General features: G+C 39.5%; 3 protein-coding genes across 4 annotated transcripts in view; 1 reads left to right on the top strand and 2 right to left on the bottom strand.

The window, feature by feature from the left end:
• The window catches only part of LOC120778928 (neurobeachin-like protein 1), a 101,359-nt gene that overhangs the window by 45,726 nt on the left and 40,792 nt on the right, over nucleotides 1-14,841 (top strand). The window lies entirely within an intron of this gene.
• LOC120778933 (larval cuticle protein A3A) lies at nucleotides 998-1,532 on the bottom strand. The gene is made up of 2 exons (XM_040110980.1): nucleotides 1,518-1,532; nucleotides 998-1,399 (listed from the first exon to the last, which is right to left on the bottom strand). Exons 1-2 carry the CDS (start codon nucleotides 1,530-1,532, stop codon nucleotides 998-1,000), a joined length of 417 nt encoding a protein of 138 aa, XP_039966914.1.
• LOC120778931 (cuticle protein 21) lies at nucleotides 8,759-9,576 on the bottom strand. Its single transcript, XM_040110978.1, has 2 exons — nucleotides 9,565-9,576; nucleotides 8,759-9,421 (listed from the first exon to the last, which is right to left on the bottom strand). The coding sequence occupies exons 1-2, from the start codon at nucleotides 9,574-9,576 to the stop codon at nucleotides 8,759-8,761; spliced, it is 675 nt and encodes a 224-aa protein (XP_039966912.1).

The following is a 14,841-nucleotide window of genomic DNA, read 5'->3' as shown; positions in this document are numbered from 1 at the left end:
CTCGTGTAGTGTGATGCATTTAGCGTATACATATGTATACATACAAGTATGTACTTTCACAGAGATCATAAAGTATGTTATTTTTTTTTCTTAAAGGCCATCAGTTATGATTTTGTAAGCATTTTGTCATTCGACATAATTTTATCTTGCTAATAATACGCATAATCTTGCTAAAATTACGCACATTTTATATGTAAGCAGCTTAGAAGGGCTTGGCGAGCATATAATAACACTCATAACTCCAAAATATTCGCACACATAAACCATGGCATTACGTTTTTCTGCATATTTTATGAGACTTTTCAATTGTAAATGATTTACGCATGTCATATGACAGTCTAGAAAATAAAAAAAAATATCAAAACACTATCAAAATAACAACAAAAACCGTGGTCAATGCGTGCGACATTCGTTTTGGCTGAAATTTAAGGCCGGACCACTGGGCGTATACGCAATTGACACATGCAAAAAATAAGAAAAATCATAAATATGGAGAAAAAGTTCATGCGTTGGGCTGCCGCTTGCTTGCAGAGAGGAAAATAAGCTAAAAGACAGAAAAACATTTGTTTGATTTCGATCTCAAAAGTGTTGCCGAGTGATTTATTACTACAAAAATTACATTAAAAATTACACAAACACAAACTTAATGTGAATGTGTGTACAGTTGGGTGCAACTTACGTCACAGATTTAAGTTAATGTGTTTGTATGTGCATTAAATGCAGCTAAAAATTACATAACAACTCGAAAATATTAGCTACAAAACAACAAAGCAATAATTTACTAAATTGACTTTAGACAATTGTAAACATACAACAACAAGAACACCAAGTCCTGCGCATCATGCTTTTCGCGCTACAATGTCCACTTCTTAACATTCGCTTGACTAGCTTACTAAATAGTTGTGCTTGGGATTAGATATAATTTAAATAATGCAGCAGGGATGCATTTAAAGCTACAGTCAGCCGGCGCGGCCATCAGGAACTCTTCATCACCACCTTAACCTTGGATGAAGCGAGCGGGCAGAGGCGCTGGTGCAAGTGGCACAACCGGTTTGGCAGCCAACACTGGCGCAACGGGACCGCGTTGGACGACGGCATTGAAACCGTTGATGGGATCGGCGGTGTAGAAGACGGTGCGCAGTGAACCATCAGCATCCAAGACGGAGTATGAGCCTTTCACCACATCACCATCGCGCACCTCCTGTTGGCTCTTGCTGTCGCCGGTGAGCGCGTCCTGTACATTGTAGGCGAAGGCGTATTGTGGGTGTGGGTCGATCTCAGTGTTGATGGGCACAACTGGCGCAGGTACGGGTGCAGCGAATGCGACGGGCGCTGGAGCGGCGCGTAACAGTGCACATTGTGCGACGCCGACGAGCGCTAAGCAGACGACAATTGTGTACTGGAAGAGAGTAGAGAAAAAAGTCAGCAAGTGATAAGAGTGGAGGCTATAATCCAGAATATCAACAGCTGCCAGTAGAGAGGCTTAAATCCATTAAATCCTGTCACTTATGACCTACCTTGAGGAAAGCCATTTTACTGCTTGATTTGCTGTTGATTTGTGCACAAAAAAGTGTGTTGCTTGTACTTAGTGTTTGATTACTTTCGTTGGAATGATGTTATCAGGCCCATCTGTCCGGCTTATAAACAAAATGCGCCACCCGCACGAATTGGCGCCGACATTCAGTTTTTGAAATTTTGAAATCAATTTGTTGGTTATGGATGTGAATTGTGAAATTGTTGCCAGAAAAGTAAGCGCTGGAGTGACATAATAACCTAACAGCTGTTTGGACTACGCTGCCCTCCAGTGTGCCTTAAAAATAAGTCGTACTACAAATGAAATTATAAACATTGCCATTATGGTTAGTGAATGTGGCAATATTTGCTTCGGCGCGTGCGCGTCCATCGCCATTTACTTCGGCGGACGTGCCGCGTCGTGCCAACTGTTTGGCCACCACGCTTACCCAATGCAGCGGCGGCTCAGCGACATTAAAATGATCGATTTCCAAACATAAAGGCATTTTAAAAATCGCTTTGCTTAAGGTTGTGCATATGTGTGTTGCGGGTTTATTAAGTGGATGAGTAATATGGGTTCGCGCCCACCGCCCATGGCCGAACACTCGCTGAAAAATATGTACATATGTAAATGCCTACAAAGCGCTGGTTCTGCAGAGACTTCGAGCGCGCCAACAACTTAAAGCGCCTCAACGCCTGTGGCTCTCACGTTCCACAACGCGTACATTAATCATCAAAATGAAAATATTTACGTTACGGTATGCCATGTGCGCGTTTTGTTGTGGAATGTATGGTTATGATTGGTTGTCAGCGTGTCCAAACTGCACTGCGAGACATACGACAGATAGCTCAATTAATTTAATGAAGTATGTGCCATGTGAATATATTTCGAAGGGCTTATGAGAGAGTCGCTGGCATTTCATATGGCAATGACGCATAAAAATGTAAAATATCGGTTAGTTTATGTCATTAGAGATTTTGTAGCTTAAGAAAAAGTCGTAATTTTATTGCAATTTATAGCAATCAGTGGAAATTTAATATAAATAGCTATTCGAAGACAGTTTATTTTTAATTCGAAGGCTTGCCGGTTTTGCAGACATTTTTTTTCTAATCTGATGTGTAAATCCCTTCATCTAACCTTAAATATTCATAACTGCATATTATCTGATTAAATTTGATCCAGACTGCAAATTTATATTATCACCTTCAGAATAGACCCCTGAGTCAATACTAACGTGCCATTATTTTACTAAATTTTCTTTGCACTTTTTAAAAGCCTCACGAAATGGCCTTTAGTTCCTTCATCGAATTTTTGAGGGTTTTCAGTTTCGATTCAGTTTTGGAACGTCATTGCCAGATAGTTGGACAGTTTGGTCATCATATTCTTAAGCCCAAGTCTCGTCAGAATAATTGTAGGAACATCAGCTGCGTCGAGAAGCATCTCTTCTTCGATCGCTACTCAGCGTAGCTTTTGCACAAAACCTTCACTGGATGCTTTTTGCCACTCAAATACTTAGGTTCATAATAAAGTAGACTCTTCAAAACACTTCTCCAACATTTTCAACGTTTCCGTAGTAAAATTCGCAAGACAAACCCTCCGCGTCGTAAACAAACAACTCATCTCCGAAGGTCGATGGCATTACTCAAGTTTTAATCATTCCTAGCGTCCTTTTTTCGTTGAATCGTGATTCACTAAACTATTCTAACGGGTGTTCCATTCGGATGTTCCCTACTTTTTTAAAGAAAAACCACAGAAACTTCAAATTAACTGGAAATTAAATGGAGTGTTTATTGTTATTCGAAAGCACATTCATTGGCATTTATTTTTTGAGGATTATCTCTTTCAAATGCTGGCTGCGGCTACGTCTCGGATGGTCCATCCGTTTAGGCCAATTTTTGATGACTCGTTCGAGCATTTCGACTGGTAACTAGCGAGTGACACGGAGGATGTTTTGCTTCAGGCTTGAATCCAAGCAGAATGTCCGCATGAACTTTAGGCTTTACATATTCCCAGAGGAAAAAGTCTAAAGGTGTGTTATCAAACGATCTTGGTGGTCAAGCCGACCTGAAACGTGAAATTATCTGTTCACTGAAGTTTTTTCTCAATAAATATTGATTGATGCGATGTGTGGGAAGTAGCGCCGTCTTGTTGAAACCAAATGTCTCCGAAATCACGTTGATTCCACCGGCCCACAAACCACACCAAACCGTTGTTTTTCGGGATGAAATGACAGTTCTTGAATCTCTTCAGGCTGCTTTTCGTCCCAAATACGGCTATTTTGCTTGTTTACAGACCCATTAAGCCAGAAAGCGGCCGCAACGCTGCACAAAATTTGGCTCGAAAACATTGAATCTTCTTGGAACTTTTGAAGAGCCCATACAGCAAAGCGATGTCGCTGGGGAAGGTCTAGCAGCTTCAGTTCTTGCAAAAGCTGTATTTTGTACGTTTTCAATTTAAGATCTCAGTGTAAAATGCGCCAAGTCATTCCATACATCAGTCCGAGTTGCTGTGAACGACGCTAAATCGACTCTGCACTCTCATACACGTCTGCTATATTTTCTTCACTGCGTGCTGGACTTGGTCTATTCGGTCAAATGTTATCCAATAATGAGTTCTGGTTCTCAAGACGGGTGATGTTGTTGCGAAGAGTACACTCAGTAGGCTGATTATGTTGACCATAAGCTAAGCGAAGCGCGCGAAATACATTCTTTACAGAACGTGAAATTTCGTAATAAAGTTGAAAGATTTGTAAACTTCATCAGGCGTAAGTCTTTCCATGGTGAAATGCCAAAAAATACTAAACCAAGATGGCATGACAGCTTGACACGACTCACACGTGATCTGTCGAAGAAACGGCTATTCAAAATAGTTAGTACCTCTACTTGAATCATAGGGTCGCATAAACAACAGGCTAACTGAGTCTTCTGACTACATTTTTGGATTTGTAAAGAGAAATTAGAATGCGTTAAATAATAAAAACAGATGAGAGAAAAATATGACTTCTAATAGAACAACATTTGATTATCATTCCCAAAAATATGAACCAACCTAAAACTCTTGCACATAATAAATATAAAAACATTTCTTACATCAATATATTTCTATTAATTAAATAATAATTCAAATGTAGGTTCCACAAAGTCTTGACCTCTAAATAAAATGGTAGCTTAGCCCTATTTATCACACAACAATTCGGCTCTAAGCCAAACTTACTTATACACATATACATATATGCTTACATATACATATGCATATAAAACTCAAACATAGTAAAATTTTTCTTTAGAAAACGTACAGACATAAATATAATCGAATAAAAGTAATCTCAAGCGCTCGCTTGTAAAATCAACACAATTAAATCGATAGTGATTTAAGCGCTTGTCAGTCGATCAATTTTTAACGGTGCAACACTGCCACACAAGAGCAGAGCATGTAGCCCCGCTTCGTGAGCGTTAACAGGTGGTCAAGCCAAGCAGGCGAAAAATATATGGTGGCAACGTGTGAGCTACACGGCGGCACTGCTCAACATATGCAGCTGCAAACATACATATTTACACATGTGTATATATCTATATATACATGTATATAAATATATCTATAAAGTACATAGTAGATACAGCGTCGAGCGGCATATCCGCCCAATCGCTACGCTGACACGCTCTTGTTGGCAGTTAATTTGACGCTGCGCCAAAATGACTTTTTATTTGCAGTTCACAATTCACCGCTGTTAGGGTCATAATTCTGCGTACGCTAACTAATAACAACAACAACAATGCAATTTTATTTGTTGCATTTATTTATTTCATGTGCCTGCATTGTGAATGCTGTGCCTATCGTTTATGGCCGAAAGGTGTGTGAATTCAGCGAATTTGGCGATGGAATATATTTATTGATAAATTGCAAGGTTTTTCGCGAGCACAGTGGATCAAACAGTAAATGTTTTATGCAGTATTATGTAGGAAAATAGTGTCTTAAATGAAAAATATAGATTATGACGTTTATTGATTTTTGAGTATAGTCTCCCTTTATAATATGATATTGAAAGACAAAGAAAGTTGGGTTGCTCAATAAGTTAGACCTAAACCTTCCGATTCAACAGGATTAGACCGCCGAAATAACAGGCTAACAGGTCAATTGTGGGCGCGGTTCTTGATTACGTCGGTGGCATTGATCATTAACCCTACCAAACTAAGGACTCAACAAATTTTAGACACGCACTGATCGCCATTCACAGTGGAGCCAATAACACCTTTACTGACTTCTACTCAATGAATGAAGTACTTACTTGGCGTTAAACGACCACCAATAGTAGAGGAAGAGCTCTAATTCCCCCGAGGATTTAGAATGACCCTTGCGCAACTTCGTTCAGGAGTAGCAGGTTAAACTCCCACTAACTTAGAATTGACCCTGACATATATCTTAACACCTCTTTGCTTACCCAATGAATATCACGCATTTATTTCCCCTCTCCCTATGGCCCGACTGACAACAATCTTGAACTTACCGCTCAAGATATTAGAGAACCACTACACCAACAACAACAGATAGGCATCTTAATACCAATTGTTATCAACAGCTGCGACCGCATGGAATAATTTCAAAGCTATACCCTTTGTACTAGCCTTGAAGGTATTCGGCGTTTCCTAAGAAGAAAGGTCCGTAAATCCCCTAACTTTTACTTCGAATACTCTATTTGTGATCGTATGGGCCGCTTTCGCCTGAACTTCTGCAGCAAATATTTAAAAATATACCCAAACAAAGTGGAATACTAAAGTATTGTACGATGAAAACTAGTCCAACATTGCACTTAATTAATAAATAATAAATTCTTGTAACCAGAAATGCTTTGTTGTTATTCTTAATATACGCTTTGGAGATCAATGATTTATTTTATGTATTCGAATCAAGTTTCGGTACACCATTTTCAATTCGGATGAGTCTTCTTTAGCGACTTTGAAGCTATTGACTCAATCTTTCGGATTATTATACATCGAGTACTCGTATGCAAGCTCAGTTCGTACGGAGAACTTATACTCTTAAGCACCAGAATTCTGGCGCAACAACCATACTACCTCGTATCATTCAGGTGCCGTCTTGAAGAATACTAAACCAGTAAAATATTGCAATATGTTGTTGTTTTCATTTCCTGATCCAAAAGTTTATTAGAGTTGTTTGGCTTACCGCTACGCTTACCTACGTGGTTAGGCACTGAAAAAGTTCGCACACAAATTTTGATGATTTTTTTAAATTTTTTAAATGTTTAGATACCAAAAATGTAAAATGCCTAGAATAACTAAAATTAGTACGTTAAGCTTCAAAAATATGCAACTTGTTTATAACAAGTCGATATTTAATAAATTTTTAATTGTGTTATCATATCACAACACTTAAATTTAGTTTTTGAATTTTCGGGTGCTTTCGGGCAATCATTTTTTGGTTTAAAATGGAAAGTTTTTTTCTTATTTTGGGTAGTCGAAAAAGTCTTTTCGTATTTCTAATCTACTAATTTTTTTATACAATATTTACAAACACTACCAAATACAAAAATTTAATATTTTTATTTTTTTTTCTTGGTTATTTGCCTGCAACGCCTAATTGTAGGCAACAGTTTTCCAAAGTGCATATTTTCAATGCTAATGTTATTTTTATACAAATATGTCTAGCCTACATTTAGCTGGTTGCCAGAAGACACCGAGAGCATGGATCCAAAATTTTTTATTTTCTTAAATTTCCTTGATTTCCCTAAAGCTCTTATTGAGGAAAATAATAATAATTTTTACTATGCACTCAACATTTTGTGGTATCAGTGATGATATCTTGCTGCGTTTTTCTAATTCACTCTGGACTCACATGAGGCCCGGTACCACATAAATGCATATTTTTTAAACAAATTTGTGCAAAACGATAAACAAAGTTCTAAATCAAAAGTTCACACTATCTGCTGTTCTATATATAAGTTTATGCATCTATGTATGCATGTATGCATTTTCGTCTACTGGCAGTCCGCACGGCACGCCTTTTCCACAACGTTTGTCCCATTGCAATTGCATTACTAATATGGCCAATTGCTGGCTTGTACAATTAATGATCACCACGTTGACCTAGTGAGCCCAGACTGTAGTAGCTGCAAACTGTAACAAATGCGCTGGCCAAAAAGTGCATACACGCAGATGCGAATTGCGCTAGAGTATGGTTGTACAAATGTATACTTATGAGTGTGTGTGTGACAAATTAACAACACCGTCGGCTACAACAGTAGCCATCAACAGCCGAAAGACATCAATCGCGCTGAAACCGCTAAGAAACAAAGAAAAAGGCGAAAAAGTGTGCAAGACCAGTTACCGTTTACGGTTATAACTGCGAAATAGACGAATAAATAGCTGAATAAAATGTCTGGAATTTAGTGTTTTTGTACTGAATTCTTTATTTCAGTAAGTGCACAAGCTAATACACGAGACTCTTTGCCGCGATTTCCAATGCGCGCACACAAAAACCACATTGTGTATGTGTATATATGCGTACGCACACTCACTTTCTACATATGTGTGTGCGCTGATACTGGAAATCGCTGGCACATTGCTCTACAGGTATATTTACATATATATAATGAACAAAAAAGAAATCAAAAATTAAAATAAAATTAATTATAATATTCAATATTGCTAATAAAGAATTGATTAGAGATGCACAATAGTTGAGATGAATGAGAGTGATGGATGCTTGGGTGAAGCATGCAACGACATACGTGTACATAACAACTACGCCGCCAATACTGGTGCGCACACGCACAGCTTTGTGTCGACAAAAGCAGCCGCAGCCGGGATGTTGTTGCTGGCGGACTGTGGCGCGAAACCCGTTATGAGTCACGCGTGGTGGCGCGCAGCGCGACGTCGCTTAATGGGCGAGGATGATCGCGGGTGATGCGCGCGATCGCGAGAGTGTGTGTGTTTGTTTGTTTTTATAATTGTAGCTAAGAAGTTCTAGTTGACTTTGTTGTTTCCGCATGCAGACGAGCGCTCTGCTAAGACTATAAGTGTATTTCATAAGTTAACAAATAAATTGTTTAGTTATTAATATATGCATATATATATATATGTAGATATATATTTCTGTTATATATAAGTTCCTTTGTTCGGTTCAGAAGTCATATGTCCATAGATCAGCAGCGCGGTCAACAACACGAAACATTTACGATAAATTATGCTCAGCAACCTCGACACGAATGTGAGGTTAACAGAGGCACACTTAGTGGTGACCATAGGCAAGGGCTGGTGCAGCGTACGCCACCTTGGCGATGGCGGGCGCAGCGTAAGCGACCTTAGTGATGGCGGGTACAGCGGCGACGGCGACAGCGGGTTTGGCCACTACGGCTACGGGTGCGGGGCCACCTTGCTTCTCAACCACAGCATTGAAACCGTTAATTTTGTCCGCGGTGTAGGTGACCTTGCGTATGGAACCATCTGGTTCGGTCAACGAGTAACTGCCGTGCACGACGCCATTGACGAGTGATTCCTCAGCCGCTTTCGAGTCGCCGGTTTGATGATCGGTTACACCATATGCGAAGCTGTATTGTGGATTGGGGTCGTATGGCTCCGGTTCGATTACCTTGGCGACGGCAACAGCTGGGGCAGCTTTGATGATGGTGGGCGCCGGTGCAACGGCGATAGCAGGCGCGGCTTGTGCAACGTAAGTGGGCGCAGCTTGAGCGATGAGAGCTGGTGCTGGTGCATGTATCACCTGCTGACTGATGGCTGGTGCGGCGGCAAGGATTTTGGGTGCTGCGTACGTGATGGCTGGCGCGGCGGCGGCGATTGAAATTGGCGCGTGTAAACTGAGACCGCCATGGCTGTAAATGTCACCGGGTGCGGCAACGGACAGCGAGATGCTGAAGCAGAGAACCAACGCCACCTGCAAAGGAGTAGCGAAGAAAGAAAGCTAATTAGTGTACACTTTTAATTCTAAGTAGAATTGTGCGTTGGTGCGTCAGGAATCCACGTCCTGACGCAGCACCGCGCGTTTGCTGATGATCTTCGGCGTGTATTATGCGCTACCTTTGTGATCATGTTGCTACTATGTGTGCTTGTTGCGACGATGTTAGCGTACAAAATTGCGATTGTGGTTTGAGATAAATCCCCCAAGAAGCCTGCACTTTTATAATCGAATGTGAAGAATTTCTAAAGCCGCACGACTATTCGCGCGAAGATCGTGCGAAGCTGCAACGTCAGCAGCTGCGCGCCATTACTGTCAACCACACCGTCACTGCTGCGACACATACCAACAACATGTACAGCAACAACATGCCACTTAACATCACAAAAACGCTGCATTTAGTGCACAAACAAGAGCACAGCGTCCAACTTTTTGGCGACGTTCGACGTTTCGATTCAATGTGATTGGCATCGCAACAGTCGCGGCTAATTGGTTACCATTGCATTGCGCATACGTGCGATCCACTTGTGCCGCTGCCCATTGCAATCATCTAGTTTAAAGGCAGCAGGCCAGCACCGATTTATGGTCAGCAGTGTGATTTCATCACCGCGCTTTGTGCGAGCGTACTGCGAGCGTTTTCTCAATGAACGCACTAAAATTCGTTGCCATAAGGCGCGCTGTTGTCGTGCTTCTAAATGTCCAGCCTGACCATATGGAAGCGTGTGCGGCGTCAGCGTTTGCCAAGCGCGTGAACATCTATTTCATCGCCCAATCGCACATGTGTCATGTTCATAAAACTCAAATCACGCAAAATCGCCTTACGCTGAGAATTTAACTGCCGTCTCTGGCTGATACAAACCAATTTTTTTATTTGATACAATAAAAACGGTTCATTTTTTAAAATGCTCGTATTTTGTCAACGTTTTTCAATACGCACTTGAAGTGCGCATGGCGTCACTGACCAAAATACCGATCAAATTAACCGCTGAAGCAGTTAGTTACTAAGTTATAGACTGGTGAATGCGCGCGAACCCTATAGGAATAGCATTTTTAATATATGGGTAGCGTTATTAAAGTGTTACTTGGGTTTCACGGCTTCAAAAAAAAATATTGTCCTATTGAATTATATAATATCTCTAGAATATTGTACTAAATTCTCATTTTTGATCCAAGCTTGGCTTGGTTTGAGCTTTAGAGATACAGCCCTGAAAATTTCCGCAATCAAGGCACTTAAAATTTTGAACCTTTTTTCTCTAAACTGTGTTTTCATACCCGGTTGTCAAGATTTCTCGTTACTCAAACGATCTTAATGATATTTTAAACAGGCCTTCTAGATATAATTTACAAAGACTTCAACGAATTTGTTTTTAATTCAACTACAACTAAACAAAAACAAAAACGTCGAGAAATTTTCACCAAAAATTTATTTAACTTTAATCCGCTAAATCTAACCTACTCTCAACTCCAGACTCTAGCACAGAACCATCTGATTAAGTATTACATCGTGGGATAAATGTTTGGAATAATAAAAAAAATGCACAACATTTTTTTTATAAGAAAAAAAATTTGAAAATATGACGTTTTGCTCGAAACAGACCCATTCATCCCATGTAACCCTTTAACTTCTATATTTTTTTGTTTACTTATTTGATTTAAGCTCATGAGGGATCGGCCGTCTTCAAACGCTTTTATGCCTTGACTTCATGACTTCTTTAATAGAAACAAACCTCTTGACTTTGCTAATTTTTACCGGATTCATCGAATTTGGTTAAAAATATACAGCTTAAGCAGATTCGGAAGTCCTTGAAAAATATTGTAAAACTTTCATGCTAATGAAAACCTTGCACTTGAAGGCATCTTCCATTCGGTTTTACATATATTCATGGGAGTACTTGCAACTTGTAAACGATTTAGTTCTCAAATTCAAATAAAATGTTTAGGGATATGAAGTTTGGACCGCGATCTATACCAATTTCATGCATAGTCACCATAAACGGTTTAAAGTCAGACGGAAAGTCGAAAACCTTTATAACTGGCTTAAAACTAGCTAGAATATCGGAAATCTATATATAGAGTATATTGTGGCTCGAAAAAGGTCTAGACTGATTTTATTACCTTTTGAGATTACTCAAGAACATATTTCGACGCAGGTTTATGGTTAAAACTCACATGACACAGACTTATTCGGCATAAAGGCTGCGAACATAACAAACATTTTCATATATAGTTTATGAGAACTGGGGTAATTCGTGAAGCGATTCCCAACATTTTCAGCATTAAACTATAAAAAAGTCGATATTAATAAGCTAACCAAAAGTTAGAAACTCTATTAAGTATATTATGACCAGGGGTAGTATGGACTTGATTTCAGCCATTTTTTGCACCATGACACACAATTACCAGATAAAGATAATCCCCGTGTTTCATTAAGGTTACTTAGATATTGAGCGATATAGACTGTGTTAGGTCAAGCGGAAGTTCGAAAATTTTTATATATAATAAGGGCTAAAAGATTAATTGATCCTTCTTTAACAACAGGACGATGTAGATGTAGCGCAAGGTGTATGGCCGCGAAGGCTGCCCTCATATTCAGAGAATCTGGGTACTTAGATGACCCTGAGTTTGCGCACTCTGGAGTCATCGCATGACTTCGTTCCAAAATACTTACTACTACATTGTCCAATCATTATTCATGCAGTAAGATATAACATCTTACCTAATGGCAGCTGCATCAGATGTTTGGAAGAAGATGAGATAAAATCATGTCAACACTTGCTCCTTGAACGTCCCGCTTTTGTAAGAACAAGGCAAAAACACCACGGATCTCATACTCTCAGATATAGGCATATAGCAAAAATGTAAACAAAACACCTAAGCCGATTTGTAATAGGTTTAGGGCGATTTGTTTATAATAATATCCAACCACTGGAGTTTTTGGCCTGCCTTCACGAAGGATTGAACACAAAAGTCTAAGTGTGATTCCTCCGCCATCTAATCTTACCTAACCTAACTGCCATTTGTCGTAAAAATCAGCTATAGGCACTAAGGACCACATATTCCAACTCTAGGGACCTGAAAAGTAATTTTTGGTGTAAAATTTAATGTCTCAGACAAATTCATTTATTTAGTTAACGTACTTTTAGTAGTTTTCAATATAACCGTTATGTAGAGATTGGGCATGGTTATCAGCTGATTTCACCACAATGTATAAAGAGGAGCTACAGAAACTTGTCCTCAACAAATTTGGTAGAAATAGCACATTAGTTCTTTAAAGGGCGGGACCACGTCCACTTTTACAAAAATTTTTAAATCACAGTTTTGTGTGTTTATGGTATATTATTATATTAGAGTGCAAGAAAAATCCTTCCTCGATGCCTAAAAGTATACTGTATAAAATCGAGACTTCCCAGATCGAAATCAGAAAATCCCCGCAAATTTAGTTATGCTTTTCCTACAGGTCATTCACTCGTACTAACTAGTTCACGAGGCTAACAGCGTTTAGTGCAGTGTGCTGGACTTGTTTTCCGCTGTTCGTATTGAACTTAAAAATACTTTGTAACCGTTAAGCAACTGCACATGCGCAAATGTATCAATCGGCATGCTGTATGTGCGCATGTCAATATGTACTTGCACCATGTCTAAAGTGTACATATTTCACTATGTCCGTGGACATGTGCACCCCAGCAACGCATAAATGTGCTTTTGTCCACAATTGCCCCAAAAATTATGCTGACGTAATATTGTTTAGTTGCAAGCGTCGCTGCCAGCGCCGACAGTGCATATTAGACATTGTCCAAGTATTGAAAAACATTTTTAATTCACTGACCGATAGACAGGCTAGCTGGCCGACTCACTGGTCTCTTTGCGCATTTTTTCAGCGCAGCCTTTGACGCCTTGGCAGACACATTTTAAGCATCGGCCGCACCGCTTGAGGGGCCACCACATGCACACTTTGATGTGTAAATAAATACGAAAACGTTTTGCTGGTGCATGACAACGCTTATGGCAGTGCGTGTGGAGCATTTTATGTCGGCTTAATTAAAATGTCCGTTTGAAGCGTACTTTTACACACTCGCACCTTGATTTGGAGCACTTCGAAACGCTTGGTAATGCTATGAAATGGCTTCGAAACTTAATATCTGCAGTTTAAATAGAATATGGTTCGAACTATTAATTTTTTAGTGCTGCCGCTTGCATGCCCGCCCGCTTGCAATAGCAACTGCACACATACCGTTATTTGCGCGCCAGAGTCACGCACAGCATACTTCATCGTATTTATCGCTTATCATCACAGAAGTGAGGGGCGCATTTGTCATTGTTAATAGGAAAAACGATATGCAAGCGCATGCCAAAGTTATTGTGACATGGCGGAGAAACTTGAAGTTGCCACACCGTTTTAAGTTGGGAGTTTGCGATTACTTGGGGAAGGATGTCCAGTAAATATGAGTTTGCAGGGGAGTTAGCTGTGTTCATATCATTGTAAGTGGGGATTCAATTCACTTGATTTCCATACCTTTTTAGGGTACAGAGGTCTATATGAACCCCTTCATGGTCACAATTTCCCATAGCTCATATAATATATAGCTTGTATATATGTCAGACAAAGCTGCTCTTCAATTTGTAGAGAGTAACATCGTATAGATTGCTATATCCAAAAGGTTAAAATATTTTTAATATTTTTCCAAGTGAATATATATATGTATGTTATAAAAACACACTTACTTCTTTTCGATAAAACCAAGTAAACACTAAGAAGGTTCTAACTTAACAGGACTCAAAGAAACTTGAACTCCATTCTCCACCATCCCATAACTCGGGAACTGCTGGATCGATTTTAACCAAATGTGTGCATGAACCAAACATTCCTTTCAGACGCTGTGAAATAATCGAAATCAGCTGACCACTCCTACTCCCCAATTACAAACTTTTAAATTCCATCTGGCTCTTTCACTTTACAGAATACAAATCACACATGAATGAAGTTATCAAAATAAAATTTCATATGACCCATTTCGAGTTTCCCTACTTTCTTAAAGAAAAAACACAGAAACTTCAAATTTAATGGCGAATGCATTTATTTTTTTAAGATTATCTCTTTCAAATAATGGCCGCTGCTATGTCTCAGATAGTCCATCCGTTGAGTCGAATTTTCGATGACTCGTTCGAGCATTTCGACTGGTCATTAGCGAATGACACTCGTGATGTTTTGCTTCAAGACCTGAATCAAAGCGAGATTATCTGATTACATATTCCCACAGAAAAAGGTATAACAGAGTGATATCACACGATCTTGGTTGCTAATCGACCTTCCCAAAAGGTGAAATTATCTGTTCACCGAAGTGTTTTCTCAATAAATCCATTGATTGGTGCAATGTGTGTGGAGCGGCACCGTCTTGTTA

This window comes from Bactrocera tryoni, chromosome 5, assembly GCF_016617805.1.
Source record: "Bactrocera tryoni isolate S06 chromosome 5, CSIRO_BtryS06_freeze2, whole genome shotgun sequence".
In the NCBI taxonomy this organism is placed as follows: domain Eukaryota; kingdom Metazoa; phylum Arthropoda; class Insecta; order Diptera; family Tephritidae; genus Bactrocera; species Bactrocera tryoni.
Note: the sequence above shows the minus strand (reverse complement) of the source record. Positions and strands in the feature narration are given on the sequence as shown.